Raw genomic sequence first — 23,377 nt, forward strand, 5'->3', positions numbered from 1 at the left:
CTTAGAGCCATATTCTGTTCATCACATCGGCTTGATATTCGCTGTCCCTGGATAGCACGTATCGCCTGGCTTCATCTTGTGTAATCCATTTGCCTCCACAGTGGCATCACCATTGACAGTTAGCATTGCTGAACCCAGCAGCATCCGCATCTGTGAGGCTGCGTACATTATACATCAAGTGTAAAAGCCATAAGCTGTCTTCCCTCTTTGGCTTTCCCCAAGCATGTGAAGCTACAATACAGTCGAGATGGTGGGCACAAACACACACACACACACACACACACACACACACACACACGCACGCGCACACACACGCACACACACAGTCCTTGTGCAGATAGCTTGAGAAAAATAAGCCTATTTCTCTCGGCAGCAAAACCAGTAACAGCAACAACAACACAACTATCATCTGGTCTCCCGCTGTGGTTAGTGGTGTGTTTGTGTGTGTGTGTGTGTGTGTGTGTGCTTCATGGATTGTAGCCAATGTTAAACCATAATCTGACTGCATTCACTGACCTGTTAAAGTCCTAACCAACACACCTTATTTCACCTTATGGACAGCCGATGGAGACAATCTTTAATTAAATATTTACTGATGAACTGCAGTTGGAAAATTGTAATATAATTGTAGTATGAGGTATGAGGTAAAATTCAGTGCAATAATATACTGTAAAGCAGGGCTATTCAACTTCAATGGCAAGGGGGCCAAATCTGAAAATCACCGGGGGTACAGGGGCCACACACGATATTTTGTCCATTAATGGCTATAAATAACTGAGGATAGAGCTAATAAATATATCACTACATGGAATAAATGAGTCACAAGCATCTGGCTGCTCAGTGTCCAGGCTACACATAGGGATGCCATTCCCTCTGGAACTGGCAATGTTCAACATCAACTTTATGTTTCTTTGGCTTTGACAGAGACATTTCGCAGCTTGTTAGCTTGTTATTAGCTTGACGTTGGCTATCCCGAGGCCATGGTGCAAAGACCGTCGGCAGAACACAATCACAGCACGCACGTGTGCAAGAAACTTAACATAAGATAACATAAAAATGTATCCAAGACATACAGGATGAAGTTCAGATGTTGTAAAGCAGCTCAGCACAGATATATGTGTATGGTTCGGAGATATGTAACTGATTTGCAGGTAGTGTCTGGGGGGCCACAGAGAATATAAAACGGGCTATATCTTGCCTGGGGGCCACTGGTCCCCCAGGTCCCAGTTTTTACTGTATGCTTGCTAAGATAATTCTACAGTTTTTATCTTGGTGTCACTTTATAATAAGAGTACTGTTAAAGGTTTATGAATGGTTTATAATTAACTAAACCCTTCATAAATCATGAAAAAAAAAAACAATTATAAAGAAGTTATAACAGTTTTCATACATCAGTGCAGGCTCACCATTTGGCAAGATCAAGTTACTGCTGCACTGCATGTAATCTGCTGAATCTCACATCTTGCTAGTTGCTTAGCTTACTTTACTTGATTCTGCCAAATAGTGAGCCTGCACGGATACATGAAAACTGTGTTATAATAATTGCTATAATTGCTTATTAATGATTTATCAAGTATTTGGAACTTAACCCTTATAAGGTATTCGGGTCTGTGGGACCCGTTTTCAGTTTTTAGCTTAAGAAAAATAATACAAATAATTATTTTTTCAAACTAATATTTAATGGCCTTGGCTCATTTTCTGTGAGGAACATAAATCAGAAAAAAATTTCAATGACTGCACCCACATTCCCACACATTTCACCCTCTGTCTTGCGGGAACCAATCTCGGGGACCTGACACTATGAATAGCTCTGTCAGTGTGGTGCCATACCACAACTTATCAAGTGGTATGGCACCACGATTTTCTGTTCAGACTGCCTTACAAATGATATTGGAAGAGAGAGAAGGTTTTGATGATGATGATGCAGAGGAGGAAGTTTCAGAATATGAGGATCATATTTCTGAAAATTCTGAGTCTGACAGTGAGTTTGAAGAGGAGGATGAGACGAAAGCGTACGAAAGCGTACCTCAGGTCCTGAGACATATGGATGTCAAGAAACGGCAGAATTGAATGGTCTTCATTCTCAAGAAGTGAACCGCCCCACATAGCTGCCAATGTGATTCACATGATACCAGGACCTACACGCTTGACAGTCACTCATGCACAAGACATCAAGTCTTCTTTTGACCTTTTCATGCCATACCCTATCAAGATAATCGTCCTGGATTGCACCAATTTAGAGGGAAACAGAGTTTTTGGAGAGAGGTGGAAGGTTATGGATGAAACTGATTTGGATGCTTACTTTGGGGTCCTTATCCTTGCTGGTGTTTTCAGGTCCAAAGGGGAGGCCACAGAATCCTTGTGGGATGAAGAAAAGGCAGAGAACTTTTCCGGGCAACAACGTCCCTGAAAACTATCCAAATAATTTCCAGGACACTCCGTTTTGATAACCGAGATGACAGACCAGCTCGACGGCAGAGAGACAAGCTAGCTGCCATCAGGACTGTGTGGGACAAGTGGGTGGCGCGGCTCCCCCTGTTTTACAACCCTGGGCCCAATGTCATCATTGATGAGCAGCTGATGCCATTTCGGGGCCACTGCCCATTTCGGCAGTATATACCCTCTAAGCCTGCCAAGTATGGTATAAAGATTTGGGCTGCCTGTGATGCTGCTTCCTCTTATGCATGGAACTTACAAGTCTACACAGGGAAGCGCCATGGAGGAGCCCCTGAGAAAAATCAAGGCATGAGAGTGGTCCTCGACATGGTTCAGGGACTATCTGGACACAACATCACATGCGACAATTTTTTCACATCTCACGAGCTGGGACAGGAGCTGCTGAAGCGGAAGCTGACTATGGTGGGAACAGTATGCAAAAACAGGTCTGAGCTCCCTCCCCAGCTGCTGAAAACAGAGCACAGGCCTGTCCAGTCATCAAAGTTTGTGTACACTGCTGACACAACCCTGGTATCGTATGTACCAAAGAAAGGGAAAAATGTGGTGCTCATGAGTACACTGCACAGGGACGGGCGACTCTGTGGCCCGGAGCATCAAAAGCCCGAAATGATCATGGACTACAATGCCACAAAAGGAGGGGTGGACAACCTCGATAAGCTGGTGACTGCTTACAGCTGCAAAAGGAAGACCTTACGATGGCCTTTGGTGATATTTTTTGATATGCTGGACATCTCTGCATACAACGCCTTCGTCATTTGGATGTCACTGAACCCAGGGTGGAATGGGGGAAAGCTGCAGAAAAGGTGTCTCTTTCTTGAGGAACTGTGGAAAACATTGGTGAGACCTCAAATAAAAAGAAGGCAAAATCTTCCAAGAACCCCAGTCTCTGCAGCCATTGTGAAGAGGATTCAAGGGGAAGATGATCATGCCACATCCTGCCAAACTGCAGAACCACCATCTGCAGAGCCTGAGGTAAGTGTTTGATGCTGTTGCAGTATAATTCATGTTTCTGAGAAAGACGAGTGTTAGTAAATATCTTTATCTTTTCATTATTCTAGACCGTGGCCAGCAACAAAAAGAAGCGCTGTGAGGTGTGTGGACCCAAGATGGACAGGAAAACACAATATACATGCACCCAGGGCAAGAAATACATTTGCAGTGCACACACTGTGAAACTCTGCACCTATTGTATCGCATAGTTTGTTATGAAATGGCCGTATTCAATTGGGCTAATGTGTTGTTCAGATTTTATGTGTAAATGTTAAGTTCCGTTTATAATGAAATTCAAATAAAACACTGGTTATGAAAAAACTTCCTTCATTTGTACATTTGCTGATTATTTTCTAGTTATGCCTGTTTTATGATGGATTTTCTTATTGCATTTTAATTTAAAAAACGAGTGTTATTTCTATTCATAAATGTGATTTTACAAAGGTAAAGGAAACAAATTTAACATATGTATTGTTTATATTGCAATTGGGATGAAGTAAAAATCTGCTGAGTATTTTAACAAAAAAAGGTTTGATTATGTTGAATTAAAAGCCCCAAAATGCAACGGGTCCACCAGACCCAGCAGGACTCCCTGTGTAACAAAAAACGAATACCATATAAGGGTTAATTAATGACCTAATTATAAACCATTTGTAAATTTTTTTGGTACTCTTATTGTAAAGTGGTACCTTTATGTATCCTAATATGAAACTACTGCTGTATTTACATCCATAAAGCCCTGTCTGCAGCACTAAAAGGAACTGCAGAAACACAGCAGCAGAAACCAAGCACTGACCTCGCACGCTACACACAGAAAAGCACTGCTGAGCTGACAACAGCTAGGAAAGTTAAAAATAAACTCTAAAGTTTGTTTACACGCCATTTCCATTGCCATATTCTGACAGCTGCATGACATACTGTACTGTAAGGACCAAACGCTGTACACGCTTAAAAGGTAACGGGCTGTATGAAGAGTGAAGACTTCCACATACGCCAAAAATATTTTGGGTTTTTTCCTCCACAATATGAGGAGAGCAGAGTACATTACAATTAGGTTGGGATCAAAAAAATCTGTTTTTCAAAGAGGCAGCTCAAGAGAACACAAAACTTCAACATTGGACTGCGAGGGCAACACTGGACCTAATTATTTCCAGAAGTCCTGAAGGGTGGTGTGCTACGCCTCCAGCCTGATATACAGAATGATATACACGAAGCTGTGGGCCAAAGTAATCTGATAAAGAAATGACCCAGTTCAGATCATATCCAGGGACCAGCAATACTTCTCTAAAGGAAAAAAAAAAAAAAAAAAAAGTTGGCACAGTTGTGGTCAAGCATCCTTCAGCCTGCAGTGCCGCCAGCGTGGCTTCCAAAACAAGACATGATGCATGCATAAACAAGAGAGAGGAAGCATCCAGTTAAGCAGCAAACAGCAAACAGAGGGTAACGGAAAGTAAAAGAGCAACAGTGTCTGAACGGCCCGAGAATAAAATATCCTCGCATGGTGTCATAGCGTACACTGTCGCGTTGTGAGCAGGAAAGGTAAAAAGGAGCAGAACAAAAGCCTCCTACACACCTTCTGCCTCCAAACTGAGATATGAATAATAAAAGAGAAAGGGAGATGGGGGAAAAGGCACCATTAAGTAAGCACTAAAGGTAAAATGAAAGAGGAGGAAACAATCTTGGCATGGTAAGAGTGGGCTGGAGAGCTGTCTGCACCTATAGACAACTGGGACCAGCAAGGAATAATAATCACTGAGCACAAGACAAAAGTCGGAGAGCTATTTTTAAAAGCAATTTTCCAACTTGTCCTGAGACGAAACAATGGCACTTTGCAACACATTGAAAATTAGTGAAACACACTTTGTAGAAAAACACAAAACAGCAGCAACAAAGTAATGCCATGGGGAAACAGGCCTTATAGGGTCATTTTGTGCAGTTTTACACAACCTGATATGGCTCAGCCTAGAGCGCTTAGCTTAGAAACGATGGTCCAACATGGGTCAAAGTCTGACTTGGTAAAATATGGTTTACACTCCACATGTAACACCAAAATTGCTGACAGGCCTCAGTTAGTATTAGCAGGAAATAGCAGTTTGCAAAAGAGGGAAATATTGTATTTTAGCAGTTTTTATTTACCTGACACTTGTTGCGCTGCAAACTGTTTCTGATTTATCTAAACACAGCCTCTGTTGGTTATGATGGCATATTAAGGCCACTGAAGGAAGAAAAAAATTACAGCACCAGGGAGCAATATTCAGAGAAAAAAAAACTCATTATTTTCAAGATTAACGTCATAAATTTATGAGGAAGAAAATAGCAGATTTATGAGGAAAAAACATTTAAATTCTGAAATTATAAAGTCGCAAATTTATGAAAAAAAAAAAAAAAACATTTTTTCACAGTATTTACAATATTCTCATCAACATCTGGACTTTGAAGAGACATTGCTGTGACTTTTCCGATTGAGCCGATTCAGAAGAACACAATATTGTGATTCTGGGCTTAAACAATTTTTTCCTTACAATTGCCCTAAGACGCCATCGCCATAGTTGTTTACGATCCTTTAAAAAAAAAGGTGAAGTCACTATGTCTGTCATGGCAGCATTCTGTTCAGGCTGATTTGCCACAAAGCAGTTAGACCACAAATACCAGAGATATTTAGGATTATAAAAGGAGATGACGCACTTTGTCAGTTTACAATTTTTCATTTTTAGTTACAGTTTGACATTTGACGTTTTTTTTTTCTTCTTTTTCGCGACCGCTTGACAACTGTAAACATGACCGTTGCCATGGCAACCGCAAAGCAAAATGTGTTAATCTTGCTGTGTGTGTATAGCACATGCATACAAGCATCAGTGAGTGAAAAATACTGTTTTGGCAGGTAAATCATACAGAAAAATATATCTATATCACTTAGTTTTGCATAGACTTTGACAGTGCCCCTAAATATGAAAAGCGAATGACAATATGTACGCCTGAACATTACATCTAAGTGGCACTCGATTCAAAGAGACAGGGGTCTGGTCTTGTTCGTTATGAATGTGCTGCCCTGGGGCTTTTCGAAGATAGCATCGACTGCTCCATCTTATTTCCAGAGATACTTATAAAAGGTTATAAGTATCTCTGGAAATACTAAAAATCCAAATCAGATGTCTTTGGTAAATAACTGCAAAAACAATTCCTGTTTCCTGTATAATGTGACTTATGGTAACACTGTAGTCACAAACCGTGCTACAAATGGCTCAAAATTTCATAATTTTTGACTCATGCAGCAGAACTGGTGGAAAATTTTTTCAATTAGGAGTAAAATAAAGTCCATTAAAATTCTGATCAGCCTGCGTTTTTATGTGGTAACAAGGGATGTGTCCTTTTGGGGAAAACAATTTCCACAGGAAAAAAAAAATGTTTTCACACAGTATTTTTTGTAAACGCATAATTTCCAGGAACACTGTTTGTTTAGTATGCAAACTCTTCCTCCTAGTAATTAGTAAGTGTGGCTCTCACACAAATGTAGTGAAGCACAGGGGGAATTTGCTGCAGTAGGAAACATCAGCCGCTAAAATGGAAAAATTCAAAGGAGAAGTACAAGGGAGAACCATGGTGCTGTAAGAACCCAACTTCAGCCGGTTAACTCAGTGAATTCCATCTTTAGATGCCTTGGGTCAATAGAACCAATCCATGTTCAACAGTCCAGACTTTGTACATTCAACATCCATTGATCAGGGTGGAAAATACACTGTATATTATTCATAATCTCTATTCGGATATCAAAGTCAGCCCTGTTCCCTGATGCTATGCCCAGATCTAAAATCCTGATCTCTATCTCTCTTTCGCTCTCTCACACACACATCCAAGCACACATATTCTCACAGAGCCACAGTTTTTCTCAGTGCATGGCTCAGAGGGAGGAGCAGGAGAGCAAATCAGATGCTTCCAGCATCTCCGCGGTGGTGTACGCAGAAGCAGCGACTTCACATCGAGTCAGTCTCATGTCTGTATAGGTGATCGATTGCTCGCCCAACGGGTGAGGTGGCAAGGGTGCAGTGTTTGAGCATGTGTTTGTCTGTGTGTGTGTGTGGAGAGAGAGAGAGAGAGAGAGAGACCTGACTGCTGATAAGAGAGAGATCAATAGAGGTCTATAATGACTCTCTGTTCACACAAAGTAGTCTATTCACGCAGTGAAAGGTCATCGCAAAAAGAGTACAATTGATTTTTAGCAGGAGAGGGACTACAGTATTTTTGAGTATCCATCTATATCTGTCTCACTGTCTTCCTCTCTATTCTCGTTCACACACACCAAAAACACTAACCCGATCTGACCCTTTACAATCCCCAAGTCCCCAAACCAAGCCCCCTCCTACACCCAGCACCCCGCCCCCCCTTTCGTTCCCAGCCCTCTCACCGATACAGTCCTGGGTCTGCCACTCCAGACACTGGCCGTAGGGGAAGGAGATGACGTAGGCCGAGGAGTCCACGCAGCGCTGGGTGCTGCTGCACCACATGCACTCCATGGCCTGGCTGGTGCAGTTGGCACAGCTGGTACGCAGCGCGCAGGGCGTCTTGCAAGGACGGGCGCTCTGGCTCAGCGGACTCACTGAGGAATGGGAGAGGTTGATGGGGCGGGGGGAAAGTTTAGATGTCAGCAGAGAGTAGAGGAGGAGGTAACATGAGGTAAAGTAAAGCCCTTAAGTGTTTGATTAAAGGGTTCCTCTCCCTGACAGGCTGTAAATGATAATATATCATCTTTGTACATTGTATTGATTCATTTGGTTGTTCAATAATGTTTTAATTAATTCTTCATTTAAAGACATTAATGTTTCCCAGATTTGTCCCTAGTAATTAAGTGTGATGGGTCCCACTGCCTTAAAGGACCTGCAAAGCTTTCAGGTATTTCATTTGTATGCATTTCATTGGGGAGTTTTAGTTCGGCAAGATCATCAAAATGCTATTTTTTTTGTGGTGTTTGAATCCATCGTTAATACATTTCTTGGTAAAAGATTGAATCCTTTTGATATTATATACATTAAAAAACATCCACATTTATAATCAAATTTAAAAAGTTTCAGCAGCCTCAGGACAAAAATGTCGATAAATAACTTCAAGAAGCCACATCGATCGAATCTTAGTTTAATTCCAAAACACAGAGGCTCATTTGGACAATAAATAAATAACTAAATTAATTAATTAATTAATTGTAATTATGAGAAAATTGCAAGACCACTGCACTCAAAACATTTAGAAATATTTGAATACAGAATTCAAATATTGATATTCAAGTGGCAAAATTTTTCTAAAATGCAATATGGAAACAAACGCTTCCATTATAAATTTAAGTGCATTCAGTTATGTGGTAGTTAAGACCAGTTACATTAACACAGTAACAGAATGATGGTTATCCACACAGCCTCTCACCCTACTTCATATTCTGTGACGAGCTGAATGAGAGGCATTCAGATTATGTCTTGAAATGTTCAATGTTCACTATCATCACTATATAGCCTTATATCTTGGCCTTCTTAGTCAAAAAATAAAACTTGAGCTACTAGATTGATTAAAATTATGGATATCAAAACACAGAGCCATAATCACGAGATGCATTGTGCATCATGCACAGCTCAGACGCATGTGGAAAGTTGCATCTGAACTTGCAATCATTCCATTTCAGCAAAAAACATGTTTTGATACTAATTTCAAAACCTGCAGTCCTGATAGTAAAGGCTTGTGTTCCTTTACAACATAAAATGTTCAGAAATATGTTAACAACAGACTGTTTGGCAACACTTCCTTTTAGTGGGCCATGAATTATCGGTGATAATTAGCGATTAACATATACTGAAAACCCAAACTTTTACTGTACCAGAAATTCATTCTAAATCTGTTAGATCATAAAAATGCATCCAGGGTTGCTGCTGGGCATTTAATTAACAGAATATCATCCAAAGACTGTCTTTCCTTGTGCAACTTGAATGCAACTTCAGCTCTGTGCAGCTTAGTTGTCTTGGAGTTCCTACAAGAAAACCATAAAATAAAATGATAAATTTGATCTGCAACATCATTTATTATGTTCAGAATGAGTCTGATGACACAGTAACAGTGAAAGTTCTGTGTTTCAATCAGTTTTGAGACAAATGTTATTTGGGAATAATTTCAAAAACATTTCAAATATGCTACTTGCTAATTATCACCTGCTTTCCATGAAATTCAATGTACATTAAAATGAAGCGTCACCAAATATTCTGTGAGCGAGGAACCTCCATACAAAAGATGGGATAATAAAGTAACATAAGGTGTGTTTTGACCTAAATGACACGACCTGAAGATTTGCTCCAATGTGGCTTCTCTCTACTCTGTATTCCGCCCTCATCTAATCACTTCTTCTGTCCATCTCACCAGCAGGTTTTTCACAGATCAGGCCATCGGTGGTGGCGGTGCAGGGGTTGGCTTTGAGGCCAGCCACCTGCACCCGCTCCAGGTAGGCACAGAAGCCCGAGTCACTCGGCTCTCCAGGCAGCCAGCGCAGGCTGGTGTTGGTGAAGGGAGAGGTGTCCTCCCAGCCCCAGTACGAAACGTTGATCTTCCTCAGGCCCACCCATGGAGATAACCTCTGCAGGCCACAGACAAACACAGACACACAAGACGAGAAAATTAGAAAAATTGCTAACTTCCGGTCTTTCTGTCATTTTCTGTCTTGTCCTATTCCTGTAATTTGATGTCTTAGTGCTCTAACGTCACTCTGCACACTGCTGTTTTTGGCATTTGAACGGAATGGGCTGCACTGTAAAAATCCTACACATTTTGGTTGAAATATCAATATAGCTGTAATTCCTGGATCTCAGGGTAGATTTATGAGAAGAAACAAAACACGACAAAAATAATAACACCAATGCTTAGGCTTGGTGAAGCTGCCAAAAACGTCACTCTCCTTCTAGCAAATGAAAAGTCACAAACCTGGATAGCACTGAAAAAAATCTCCAGACATAAATAAACATAAATTAGCATAAACATATGCGTACATAAATATTTCACTGTATATGGAAACTGGATCCTAACTCAAACCTTAGTGTAAATGATGTAGAATTAGGCACTTTCAACTCCAAGGCAGCACAAACTCATAAAGGCGCTGTAATTATGGCAATCTGCTTAAGTGCAGCTTGGTAAATGTGTGAGGGCTTGAGTTATTTAGCAATGGCCCATCATGTCTGTGAGAGGTTTACCTGGAAGGAATCCATAAAAATTCATTATCTGCGATACAGTACATGGTATAAAAATATACAAAGAGATACAGTTTGAGCTTTTGGGGAGAGAGAGAGAGAGAGAGAGAGAGAGAGAGAGAGAGAGAGAGAGAGAGAGAGAGAGAGAGAGGAAATTTGTAATACTGGCTCATAATTGCGGCTGTGTGTACCCGTGTGTGTTTACATGTGTAGGCATTTGTGTGTACACATAAAGTGTGTGTGTGCGTGTGTGTGTGTGTGTGTGCGTGTTTGCTTGCACATGTACCTAAATGCATTTTTTTGCTCAGCATCTCTGCTGAAAATTCCTTGCTATCTGGGTGGGGAGAGAAATAATTGAATTCTTGAGAAGAAAGTAAAATTGTGCTGATTGTCGGTTTGGAGAATATCAGGCTTCTTAGGGTGGAATGACAACAGAAAAGCTTTAGCATCATCGTCGCACAAAAGCATCAAAGGTAGGTTTTATTTTTAAAAAAAAAAAAAAAAAAAAAGGAGTTTATCTTCAAAAACAGACAGGCACTTCTGCGATTCTCCACCCAGCGAGTGAGAAAGAGAGAGAGAGGGAGAGGGTGAGTGGGAGGGAGGGTGAGAGGGAGAGAGGGAGAGAGGGAGAGAGCTACACGTTCTTTCAATTAAAGTCATCAAATATTTGCTTTTGCTCCTCCTGACACTGCACATTTATCAAAAAAGTATGTGTGTTTGTGCGAGTGTGAGTTTTCCAAGCAAGTCTGACACTCCGGTTTCTCAAATGGGATTTTTGCGTAAACATTACACGGCGATATTTCAGTCCGTGTGGTGGTGATTGATCTGTCAGACAAACCCCAAGCACGTGCCTCCAGCTGCTTCGCTGAAAAGGCCTCATTCAGGGAAGCGCAGGATGGCTCAGAATCACTGGTGCCGTGCCTGCCAGTCGCTTTGGGTTACCTGCGCTGGAAAGTGATGAGTAAGCCGAGCTTTGTATCTGGCATCTTCGTGGTGGCCAAAGTGTGAATTCTATATTTCATTTTAGTCTTTAAAGAGTGCATCCACGCTGCTGCATTGCCCTCCACACGGTTGCAGCTGTCAGGCGTGCTGCAGCTCTGGCCACGTCCACTCAGTGATGTCACAGGGAGGATTTTTCAGCAGGTGGCAGTGGCAGGGGCCTCTCTCCGCCGTGTGTGATGAAGTGTGTATATATTTTTTAACAGCCAAGGTCACATTAGAAATCCATTAGTGGGGAATTTTACACCCCTATATCTTGTTACTATCTAATCTCTGCAAAATCAGATTGACTAAAATCTAATTAACCACTTCTGCCTTGCCGGTCCCATCAATGGATTCATCATCACAAAAGTATACTGCTGTGTTTGAACCCGCAAAACTTTATTTGAAGTTGTACTGGAGATTCAAGGGTTTCGAAAGAAAGCAAATATGTCCTGCTGAATTGCAGGGTAATGTGTTTAAAATGATGCACAAGACAACTAGATATTTTCTTTTTGATGTAATTCTGCAGCTGTAAAACAATAGAGTCCTGGGTTTGAGTCAATATAAGGGTGATGTAGTTTCATTGAAGCACTGCAGCCAGCAAGTACAGAATGTGCCTTGGTCATACAAAAGTTTTTATCTATTTTTTGAAGCTACGTTAAGAGGCATTCAGGGGAAAATCAGGGTTTAAGGTTTAAGGGTTAAAGGAAATATAAGTGGATAAGTGATATTGCTGAGGAATTTTCACCTTTGCCTACACGGTTCACAAACAGCAGCTCTCACAATCCTCATCTTGTATGTAAATTAACTTTAATGGCATCACACAGCAGGTTCTTTATCGATAACTTTACTCACACTGCTGATATAACGACGTGCAGATACATATATAGCTATAACTTTTCATGATCATGATATATCACTTTGTGGCATTTTATAATAAATTACAGTTATATAAGCAGTGGTTTTATTTATGCAAAATGCTACAAGTTACATTTGCCAACCATTTGCTGACATTAAAGGACCATACCAGTGATTCTGAATGTTTGGCCCACATTTTACATTGAAACAAACCATTCTACAAATCATGCAGAGTACTACAGATTTCATACATATACTGTATAAATCCCAACATTTTCAAATATGAATTTGGCTGGGGACTGATAATTTCCCAGGGGACTATTTTCTGCAGCAGAGAGACCGTTTCACTCCGCCCAATTTCATGTCATCAAAACACAACAGTGCTGCTGCTTTTAGGAAAACTAATGTGGAGGACTTTATTATGGTGATGGAATACTGGTGTGAAGGAAATTTGAAGTCTGAAAGTTCATTTTCATATCATAGTGGAATGGATGGAAACCAAAGGCTGGATAAAAGGAAGGAAAAATGATTTCAGAGCTCTAAAATACGCCGGCGTGCTTTGAGAAAAGTTTAGCAGAGTTTTTTGTAGCTATTATGCTTAACATGCAAAATTACTTTCATGGTCCTAAGCTAATTAACAGGGAATGCGAATAAAACAGCTAATTAACTACATCTATATGTCTTTGCAAGCACCATGGGGTGGTTTTTCAGCACTCTATATTTAAGACCAACCTGATAGTGCTCTTCAGGTACATCAAATGAAACTTGCATGATTAATAGCCCTCCATAAATGTGTGAATACCATGGATATATGTTCTGCTTGAGAAGCAGTGAGTTATGAGGACAGTGTTCCCCAAGTTTATTTTAGGACAATACCGCCTACCTTTTCCTGTAGTTGGTATTTCTGCAGCTCCTCCAGAACAAAATCGACCTGTTTGTCCGTGAGCAGTGAGGCAATATTTCCACCCAGGTTCTTGCAGTAGTGCTGGGCGTTGTCATAGCTCTCTCTGCTGGAGTTGATCCTCAGGCAGGCCTCCCCGACGTGATGCCAGCCCTCCCCGCACAGCTGGCCTGCACACAAACACACACACACACACCCTTTAAACCTAGCATTAACAGGCAGTCGGGGTGATCAGATAGCACACAAACATAAAATCCACGTGTAAATGCACCCAAGATGCATTGAAGATCTGATCATCCAAACCACCTCCGGAGGCAGCCACATTACAAACAACCTGTAAATGTAGACATAAATATATTTTCGCGCCCTGATCCAACCGAAAATCACACATAAAAAGGCATAAGGCGCTTCAGATGGCGCCATGCTTGTCAAAAATGGATTGTCACAACACTCGTGGATGGAGGACAACCAATTTTAAAGGATGTACACATTTCAAAAGGAGGTGACATGCATGACAATCTGCAATTTGGTGAAGGATTGAGAAAATAGATTTCAATATGTTCACCAAAGATACCAGGTATAAATATAATCCAGTGACATGAGATCTACACACAGTCCACAGATGAGATGCATGTTATTTCGAGGTAAAGAGGCGGCCAGAGGTTGTTTAGGCCCAGGCCTCTGGCAGCACAAGCACATGAAATTACAAATATGGAGTTTGTGATCACGGCTTGGAAACTCGGCTGCGCTGCCAGATACAAAGGAAGAGAATGTCTGAGATTCAAGACAAAATGAAAAGGCATATTGTGCAAGTTATACTTGTGATTTATGTGGTCGATACTTAATGTAGCTCACTGGATTAACTTTAACAAGCTGATGTAACTGTTGACTCACTCTTTTATATTAGATCATAGAACCGCTCTCTTGGTTTGTACTGATTTTATATGGATCGTCAGAGCTGAAATCAGATTTCCAGAGTTTATAAAGGGGTTAGAAATGGTACAAACCTTATATGGATAAAGAAAACGGTGCATCTGTGGTGATGAAAGATTTTATTAATACTGCTTGAATAAGACAGGCAAGCAAACTCATGTGTTGAGGAAGAGACACGCATACATCATTGTTATCAGGGTCACTTGGAAGCCTCTCCTTGGTGGCTATGCTAATAGGGAGACCATTCAATTAGCCAGGATGAAAGGAACAAGTCACTCAGCCGCCACTGAATCCCGCTGTTTATTTTGGACTCAGGCACAGATTACGTTCACAGCTCCATAATGGTTTCCATCACTAACCTTTTCATCACACTGAAAGAAAACACCTACTTTCTTTGGAGTTCGCCTTCTTATTTCAAGAAGAAACAGACAGCGCAAACAGAGAGAAAGAATGAGAGAGGAGGAGGGAGAATGAAAACAAACAGATGGATTAAGTTTCGGTCTTTGTGTAAAAGCAGAGATAAACATGTCAGGCCATTTGGAGTAATTAGTCATAACATGGTGTCTAGAGGAAAGGCCACAGCGGCGGCGGAGGTGGAGCCAGTTTCCATTACCTCAGTTCAACTGCGTCGCAAGAATCTATTGTTTCCAAATTTACTTCACTACAGAGGCTTTGTTTGTTCATGCGATACTGATACACACACACACACACACACACACACACACACACACACACACACACACGCACGCTCACAACTGTTATCCTCACACTTTCTTCAACAAATGTATTCTGCTCTATTCTGTTCTACTCTATTCTACGCATAGACACCCAAAGTATTATCAGAGTCTCATCCTCTGTATTCTCATCAGGTCTTAGTTCTGCTGATGTTCTTTATGCTTTTCTATTTACATTTACATTTTACATGTTGGGTATATTCAGCATTGCTGTTCAGTTCAATTCTGTGCATTTCAATTCAAGTCACTTCTATTCTGTTCTATTATATTCTATTCTATTCTCCCAGATATCTTTGTCTTATTCCCAAACACACACACAGACACATGCGCGCACACACACACAGCTGTTATGCTTACCGCACACGTTCACTAATGTTTTCTATTCCTTTCTATTCAATTCTAGTCTACACTAAACAGACACAACCAAGACACTGGTGTCAGATTAATCTCTCTTTAATGAAAGCAAGCAGTTTGGAGTTCGGTTGATCTACTCTATTTTTTTCTATTTACATATACACTCACAATTTACCGTTTATATTATTATAATTTTCCCGATCTAGGTCTCCGTGGTGTTGGTGGTTGTGTGGCTCAGGTCCCAGGCTGCTCCAGTACATCTGGCTCCACTCAGCATCCTCATCTCACTCGTGATACACCAACCGTTGACAATTACTTCTATTATGTTATAATTCTGTTACACTGCCTCTGTGTTGGCATTATGTAATCTGTGTTCTGTTTCTGTGCTTACGACATCCATTGCATGTCTGTTCATCCTGGGGAGGGATACCTCCTCTGTTGCTCCCCTGAGGCTTCTTCCTATTTTTTCTCTCTGTTAAAGGTTTTTTTTTTAGGGAGTTGTTCCTCGTCCGATGTGAGGGTCCAAGGACAGAGGATGTTGTATTCCTGTAAAGCCCTTTAGGAAAAAATTGTAATTTGTGATTCTGGGCTATATAAATAAATAAAACTGAAATGAATTGAAAAATAGTGAACTAGTAAAACTGAATAGATCGTCAGAAAGAAGAAAACAAAACTACTAGTTCCAGTGGTTAAGCAGCTGCCAGAGAAACACCAGCATTTGACCAGCCGAAAGTGAAGAAGAGCAATTAGCAGTTTAGTCATATTTGAGAAATCTATTCTATTCTATTCTAATCTCTCTGTCCCACCAATGACAAAAACATGGCCCCTTACAGGAAGGTCGGGGAATGGGGTCAAACAGCCAGACGGTGCCTCAGGAAGCAGCCCTGATCACACTGATTCACAGGGTTTGGGACATCCAGTCTTATGCAAACACACATGCAGGCATAAAACCATACAGCTCAGCGATGAATGCACCTCTGTGGAACAGCACAGCTAGCTACCAACAGAGCACGGCTCACAGATTTTGTGGCCTATCGTCCTACACAGTATGATCCAGCGCTGCCAGCTCTCTCTACCTCACCTCAACTCGGCAACAGAGCTGGCTAGCAGTTCATAACAAAAGGGAATACGGGATAAGAGGCTATAGGGCCTTGATGTGGACAGGAGATAGGGGCATACACGATACCAACCTCTGCTTACAGCTACCGTAAAGTCCCGATTCAAAGCGGAGCGAGCTCGCTAGCAGGCTTCCAGCAAAACACAACACCACACAGCTTGGAATAGCATCATTTGCAGATTCAAACAGCGAGGGTATTTCCTTTGCCCTTAGTTATGCTAGTGCCAAAGTCAAACTCAGAGCAGCGCTAGCTAAAGGCTCACAACAGAGCAGAACACAGAGGACTTTGTGGACTTTAGTTTGTTAGTCAGCCAAGGATCCATTTTCAGAGCATCAAGTAAACACTTATAATTGGCCTACTTCCTTTTGCTGCTGAGCGGAGTGCAAATTTGTGGACCGTTTCGGAGGATGGTGCGTGCATGTGTGTGCACGCACAGTCGTATGTCCATGAATGTATGTGAAATCTATCCATGCACATGCCTGCGTGCATGGAATGATGTGTTTATTTGAGAAGAGAACTAATATATGCAGTCTGTTTGTGTGGGAGAGCATGCAAAACATTTTGAGGGTGTGTGTGTGTGTGTGTGTGTGTGTGTGTGTGTGTGTGTACATGTGAGTGTACGTGAGCACATAGGTATGCATGCCTACACTATTAGCGAGCACATTGCACCCCTTCAAGAGCTTTGAAAAATGAGTGCAATACACTGACGGGAGAGAGATGGAGGAGAGAAAACATGGCTCTCCCTGGAGGCTGCGCTGCCAGACTCTTAATAATGGATCAATCATCGGTATATGCACTCTGCTGTCACACAGGTAATCTGAAAGACTCCAAGCGCATGTTTGGAACTGGCATTTGTGTATGCATGTGAGTGTGAGTGTGTGGATGTGTGGATGCACAACCTTTTTTAAAAGTGCTCCATGACTCTTGATTTTGCTGCATCATGTCTCAATCTGCCTCAAAAAACAGCTTGGGAACAAATTTACCAGTTGTGCAATATGTACGTGTGAGTGTGTGAGTGTAGTGTAGTGTGTGTGTGTGTGTGTGTGTGTGTGTGCGTGCGTGCATGTGCGTGCGTGCGTTTGTGTGCCTGCTATGTTTCTGATTGTTTTGCGTGCTTTCGTGTGCAAATATTCCAATTTCTGTGGATGCATGTATGATGTTGTGCATATTTGATTGTTTTATGTGTGCGCTTGTACATGCATTTGTGCTGTGTGTGTGTGTGTGTGTGTGTGTGTGTGTGTGCGCACTCTAACCAGGCAGTGCGTGACACTCCTGCTGCTGTGGATCCCACTGGCAGTTGAGGTTTAGCGAGCAGCTCCTGCAGTTGGCAAGCCTGTAACACTCCTGCTCCTCTCTCCGCTTACATCTGGAGGGGTCCCGCACCGACTGCACCCAAATACACACACACACACACACACACATACACAAAGACGAAAAAATGTCAATCCATTTTCTACTTTATCATCAAAGTACTATTTTAATTCCTTGAACTTGAAAATCAATACAATGTGCAACAAGAGCCAGACATAGACGAAGCGTTATGGTTGAGCGAGTCAGCCAAAGTCAAACAGAACACAGGGAGCGGAGGGAGAAATCAATGGTAGGGCCATAATATGAGATTGCATTTGGTTCGTTTTCACTGAAGTCATGTTGATTGCACGTGCCTCATGAATCTCATTTGTGGTGCGGCAAGAGAGAATGACATTTGACATTTGACCCAAAGTGAAAATCCAAAAAAAAAAAAAAAAAAAAAAAAAAAAAAAAAAAAAAAAAAACTCTTAGAAGTTTTTTAACAGCTGAGGAGAAATTAGCATTTCTTTACCCATCTGAGCCTCAAAGGGAAAAATGTGAAACTTGCTGACTCTCTTCATCAGAGGGGATAACAGTGTAAAAAACTGCTGAAACCAGCTTCACCATAACTTAACCCACAAAAAAAAAAATCAGTTGCACAAGTAACAAAACCCCAAATGGGAAACAGGACATTATATCAAAAGCAAGGTCAGGGTAGATGTATTAGACCAGCCTGACTGCAACCTGATGCAGGCTGACCTGCAACCTAACAGGAAGTGTCAAAGTGTCAAATACACACATGTCCTCTCCTTCTGGCTCCGTGCTTCCATAAGCTCAGCTGATGTTCAGACAACATAGACGGAGGGGGAGACAGAGACAGAGCGCCGCCATGCTGCTGGGCCAGCTCCAGAGTAAGCTGCTCACACACACACATACACACAGACACAAACACAAGCAAAGATTTATACATAGGTGAAAACACACAGGCACACACAGAAAAATACAAACAAGATGCAGGCACACACAGAGAAAGAGAAAACAGAATGGGGGCAGAGAAACAGGGAGACAGAGAAAGAGAAAAGACACAATGAGCGAAGCAGAGAATAAACAGGCTTTAAGCAGAGAGGTTAGTATTCCTCACATCTTAAATCACTCCTCAACTATAACATTTTACCTTTAAATTTTACTCTTTTACATGCTTGAGAGGATATAGAGATTTTATGAGAATAAACCTGAACCCTAGACAGTCAAGAAACAGTTTCATGTGAGTAGTCAAAGCTCTCTTACCAAAATCAAAAAGAGCTTTACTACAGATCAACACATCTGTAATGCTTGGATTCAAGCACTACAAATGATAACCTCACAGAATCAGTGTCAAGCTGAAGACAAGAAAAATGTTTAAGACTGACTCAAAGTATTTACTGTATACTACTACGCTACTGCCACTGTGACTGCTACTACTAATACTACTAATACCAATACCACTAAAACTAAAACTACTACTAAAACTGTCACTACTAATACTACTACTGCTGCTACTACTATTACTTTTACTACTGCTATTGCTGTTATTAATACTACTAATAATACTACTGCAACTACCACTACTGAAAATACTATTACTACTGCTACTGCTACTATTCCTACTGCTACCACTACTCTTATCGGGACTGCAGATGTAGATTAGCATTCTTGCATGTTGACATCTTGCATTCCATACTCATGGTCATTTATGTGTTCTGTCCCTATCAAATAAACAAACAAACACACCAATAAATAATTATAACAGACACTCTTTCTATTGCTGCTATAACCACAAACACTACTCCTGCTACAAATATTATTAGTACTACTGCTTCCTGCCACTACTACTACTGATACTAATACTACAACTATCGCTACTCCCACTACTGCAAATATTAATATTGGTACTGCCAATACTGCTACTAGGTGTAAAGTGCTTGAACAATACAACAGCAGAATAAGAGGCCATTTAAAAGACAACAAGACGTCATGTCTTCATTGACTTTCACACCCAATTGTCCATTTGCACAATCTGGACTGACAAGTTGTTTGATACGGTGTTATTTTTCCATTTTGGTTTGGTTGGCTTTCACACAGTTCAAATAAAAATAGACCAAGACATGTAAACCAAAGTGACATGTTTGCTTGCTTCCTTATTATTAGTCAGAGAAGAAAGTGTTTATAAGAAAAAGGTTCTTCATAGAACAGAATAGAATATGGGAAGATTAAGAAAACAAAATGTGAGAGACTGATAACAGTCCGATGATACTGGCAGAGTCATGATGCCATCAGAATCCAATATTGAATACGACATAGAGACTAGAGCAGAGTCATGATTTCCTAACTTCATTACATGGGATTAGCAACAAGTTAGAGAAGATTTTAAACTCCTTTCACAGCCTACATTTGGCTGCATTGGTGTGTTTACCGTTCTCCCTTCAGATGAACTGTTCACTTGAAAGTGACCCGAGACCACCTCTTTCAAGCCAACTCTGGTTCGAAAGTTTGGTGCACATCAGGGTTCAGTTGGGGTGTTCTCATCGACCTGAACGAACCGCACCAAGGGGGCAAGCGCATCACAGTTTGACTGAGCCTGTCTAAACGCGGCCGGTGTGAAAGCGATCTTAGTTATCTTCACAGTGGCAGAAATCCAGTTGTGTCTTGATTGTGTTGTTGGTTTTGCTCTTCCTTTCATTTTGAGGTGAGACTTTTTTTTGCAAACGCCTTTTTATCTCACCAGGACAAATTAATAATTTGTATCCCTGTGTTTTTTATCACTTGACTTTGCAGGCCCTTCACTGTATCACTGTGATTTTGCCATACTGTTTGATGCTTTTTAAATAAAAAATTATTCTGTCCCTGTAGGCCAACAGGACTCACCACAGTGCAGTTGCTGGCGGCAGAGATACACTTCCTGTCCTCACACCACTGACAGCCCCGTGTGTTGGCAGTACAGCTGGCACAGTCTGAGAACCGGAAACACTGCTCGTCTGTACTGTCTGGAGGGGCAAACACACACACACACACACCATACACACACACACACACACCACACACACACACACACACACACACACACACACACACACACAAACACACAACAAAGAGAGCTGTCACAAAACATGACTTACATTATTTGTATAGTAATATTCACCCAGTTGCTGTTATTTGTGCAGTACTGTAATAACAACACCAGCACACAACCAGTATAGGTGTATCTACCTATCAGAGAGCTGGAGTAACAGAAAGGATATTGTAAGAAAAAAAAAAAGAGAGAAAAAAATTTAATTGAGCACATACATCATGTGTTATAATGTTATAACCAGGATACTCAAAAATGAAAATTGTATATGACATCTCCTTCAGGTGCAGATCAAATATTTGACATATAAGACGATGAAGGTTATTGTCAAAAATGACATCTGACATCAAAGCAAAGTCTTTCCAGTGTTTTCAGTGTTTTAGCTGCATGCAGGTGGCACTGGGAGCAGCCAGTCAGCTTCAGTCGAAAGTCTTGCACAGCAAGTGATGGAATTAAAGCTGTCAGTAACAGATGTGGGGTCATTACTGAGCACTGCAGATTTACAGCATGAGAACCCTGCATATTTTCACCTGGTTAGACCTCCCGGCTTGTCTATATTCATGTTCTTCAAAGTATAGTTAACACTGTAAACCGTTTCTACTGCTCTGATAAAATATGTTGCACTGCAGGAGCTAAATTCCAGTGAGGGCTGCACTGACTGATGCAGCTACCCATCATACTAGCCACTAAATGTTCTACAGTAAATAAGTCATTGATGATTGGCTGATCACTGTTTCAACAATCTAATACATTTAAATAAATTAATTAATTAACAAATACATAAAATTCCATGCGTTCAGTCAGGAGAAGTATGAGCCAACTTGCAGTGGTGTGCATAAGCTTCGTAGTGTAGGCATGTTACCCATTTGGCAATGCTTCAAAATATTTTTCTGACTCAGATCATGTTATTTCAAGTTGTAATGTCATGCAGAATTGATTGAGCAAATGATATCATGTAATTATTATGTTTGGATAAAGCCTATAATTAGCACACATGGATAGGCCTGCTGTGTCATGTAGCCGTGAGATTAGGATTTAACTATTTATGCTTGTAGTGCACTTTCACATGATATACCAATCAATCTAATGGCTCAAAACTGACCGCTGGTGCCGCCACAGTCGTGACTACATTTCATTTAAATCTGCAGTGAGCTTGCCTGAAGCAGCGTACCTGAAAAAGCTGCATATACATCTGGCAGAGAGAGAAACATGGCGGTGGGGGTTGTATATTCAGACCAATCCTAATTACTTTGGAATGAGGTAATTGCTGCGGCATTGGCCTTTTGTTCCCACAATTAAGGTATGCAAACAAACTTCAGAGGCCAAATCATTCAGGATAATTGTTATTCTCACGAAAAATAGGTCCTCTGAGAGCGATGCTGGCGTAGAAATACGCTGTGCTGACATGGCAGTTAAAATATTTAGCGAGAAAGAACACCAGACAGATTTGAAAGAATCGGATTGACAGACAGCCACCACAGGGCCCACGGTGTCACATACCGGGTCGAGGGGGGCAGAAGGGAGCTGGTACGATGTGATTGGGTTGGAGGGGCTCCCAGGGGACACAGCCACTTTTGACCCAGTGGCAGCGGAGGGCTGGCCCAGCACCAGCGCAGCGGGCAGGGTCAGAGAAAGCCTGGCAGGACGGAGGAGTGTAAGCCAGCACGTCGTTCAGGAGGAGCCCCGAAAAACCTCCAAAGATATACATGGAGCTACGGAAGACACAGAGATACAGAGAGAATGATGTAGAGTGACAAGGACAAGAAAAACATGAATATGGAAACTGTGAGATAATATATACATGTATATATAATGTGATGGATGCAGAGAGATAAAGACATAGTAAGACAGAGGACTCTACCAAAAACAAATTTTTCAACAAAAACACATGGGAGGATGGTCTGAGGTTGGTTTTTTGATGTTTAAAGTTGACATTTCAGCACTTGAGGCTGACCTTTCGGTGGGTAAATGGTAATAAAGGGTCAGACCATTGCTTATGAGATCAGTAATAAGTCTCTTTCCAATATCATGAAACTTTTATGGAGCAAAGTTTGTAAAGATGTTTGCAAAAGGTCATCTTATCTGCACTCATTATTCTATGAGATCGTTTGACTTCTACATCTGTGTATTTGAATTCAAGGCTGCTTTAGGTCTCTCTAACGTTGTGTCCTCGTAAATTACATAAATCCTGCATTCTGTTTTTGTCTTCTCTTTTTGTTTGTTTGTTTTTTTTTTTTTTTTTTTGTTTATTTTATTTTATTTATTTATTTATTTATTTTTTTGGTAAAACAGGAACAAGCCAGCACTGTTTATCATTTCCATTTTATGATCAAATGTCACGGTTTATTTTTTTTGGCACGTCCACTTTCCCTCTGCCTCTATAAGTGATTTCCTACTTTGAATTTCCTGAATATTTTAAATCAATTATTAATTTCTAAATTACC

At 41.0% G+C, this 23,377-nt stretch overlaps 1 protein-coding gene across 1 annotated transcript in view; it reads right to left on the reverse strand.

The window, feature by feature from the left end:
* atrnl1a (attractin-like 1a) overlaps window positions 1-23,377 on the reverse strand; it is a 311,529-nt gene that overhangs the window by 206,240 nt on the left and 81,912 nt on the right. Inside the window, 7 exon segments of the mRNA XM_030071000.1 lie at window positions 7,850-8,041; window positions 9,838-10,051; window positions 13,381-13,568; window positions 17,791-17,923; window positions 18,627-18,743; window positions 20,732-20,850; window positions 22,434-22,645. Coding sequence (XP_029926860.1) covers window positions 7,850-8,041; window positions 9,838-10,051; window positions 13,381-13,568; window positions 17,791-17,923; window positions 18,627-18,743; window positions 20,732-20,850; window positions 22,434-22,645 — 1,175 coding nt within the window.

The sequence above is a fragment of the Myripristis murdjan genome, chromosome 15 (genome assembly GCF_902150065.1).
Source record: "Myripristis murdjan chromosome 15, fMyrMur1.1, whole genome shotgun sequence".
Lineage (NCBI taxonomy): Eukaryota > Metazoa > Chordata > Actinopteri > Holocentriformes > Holocentridae > Myripristis > Myripristis murdjan.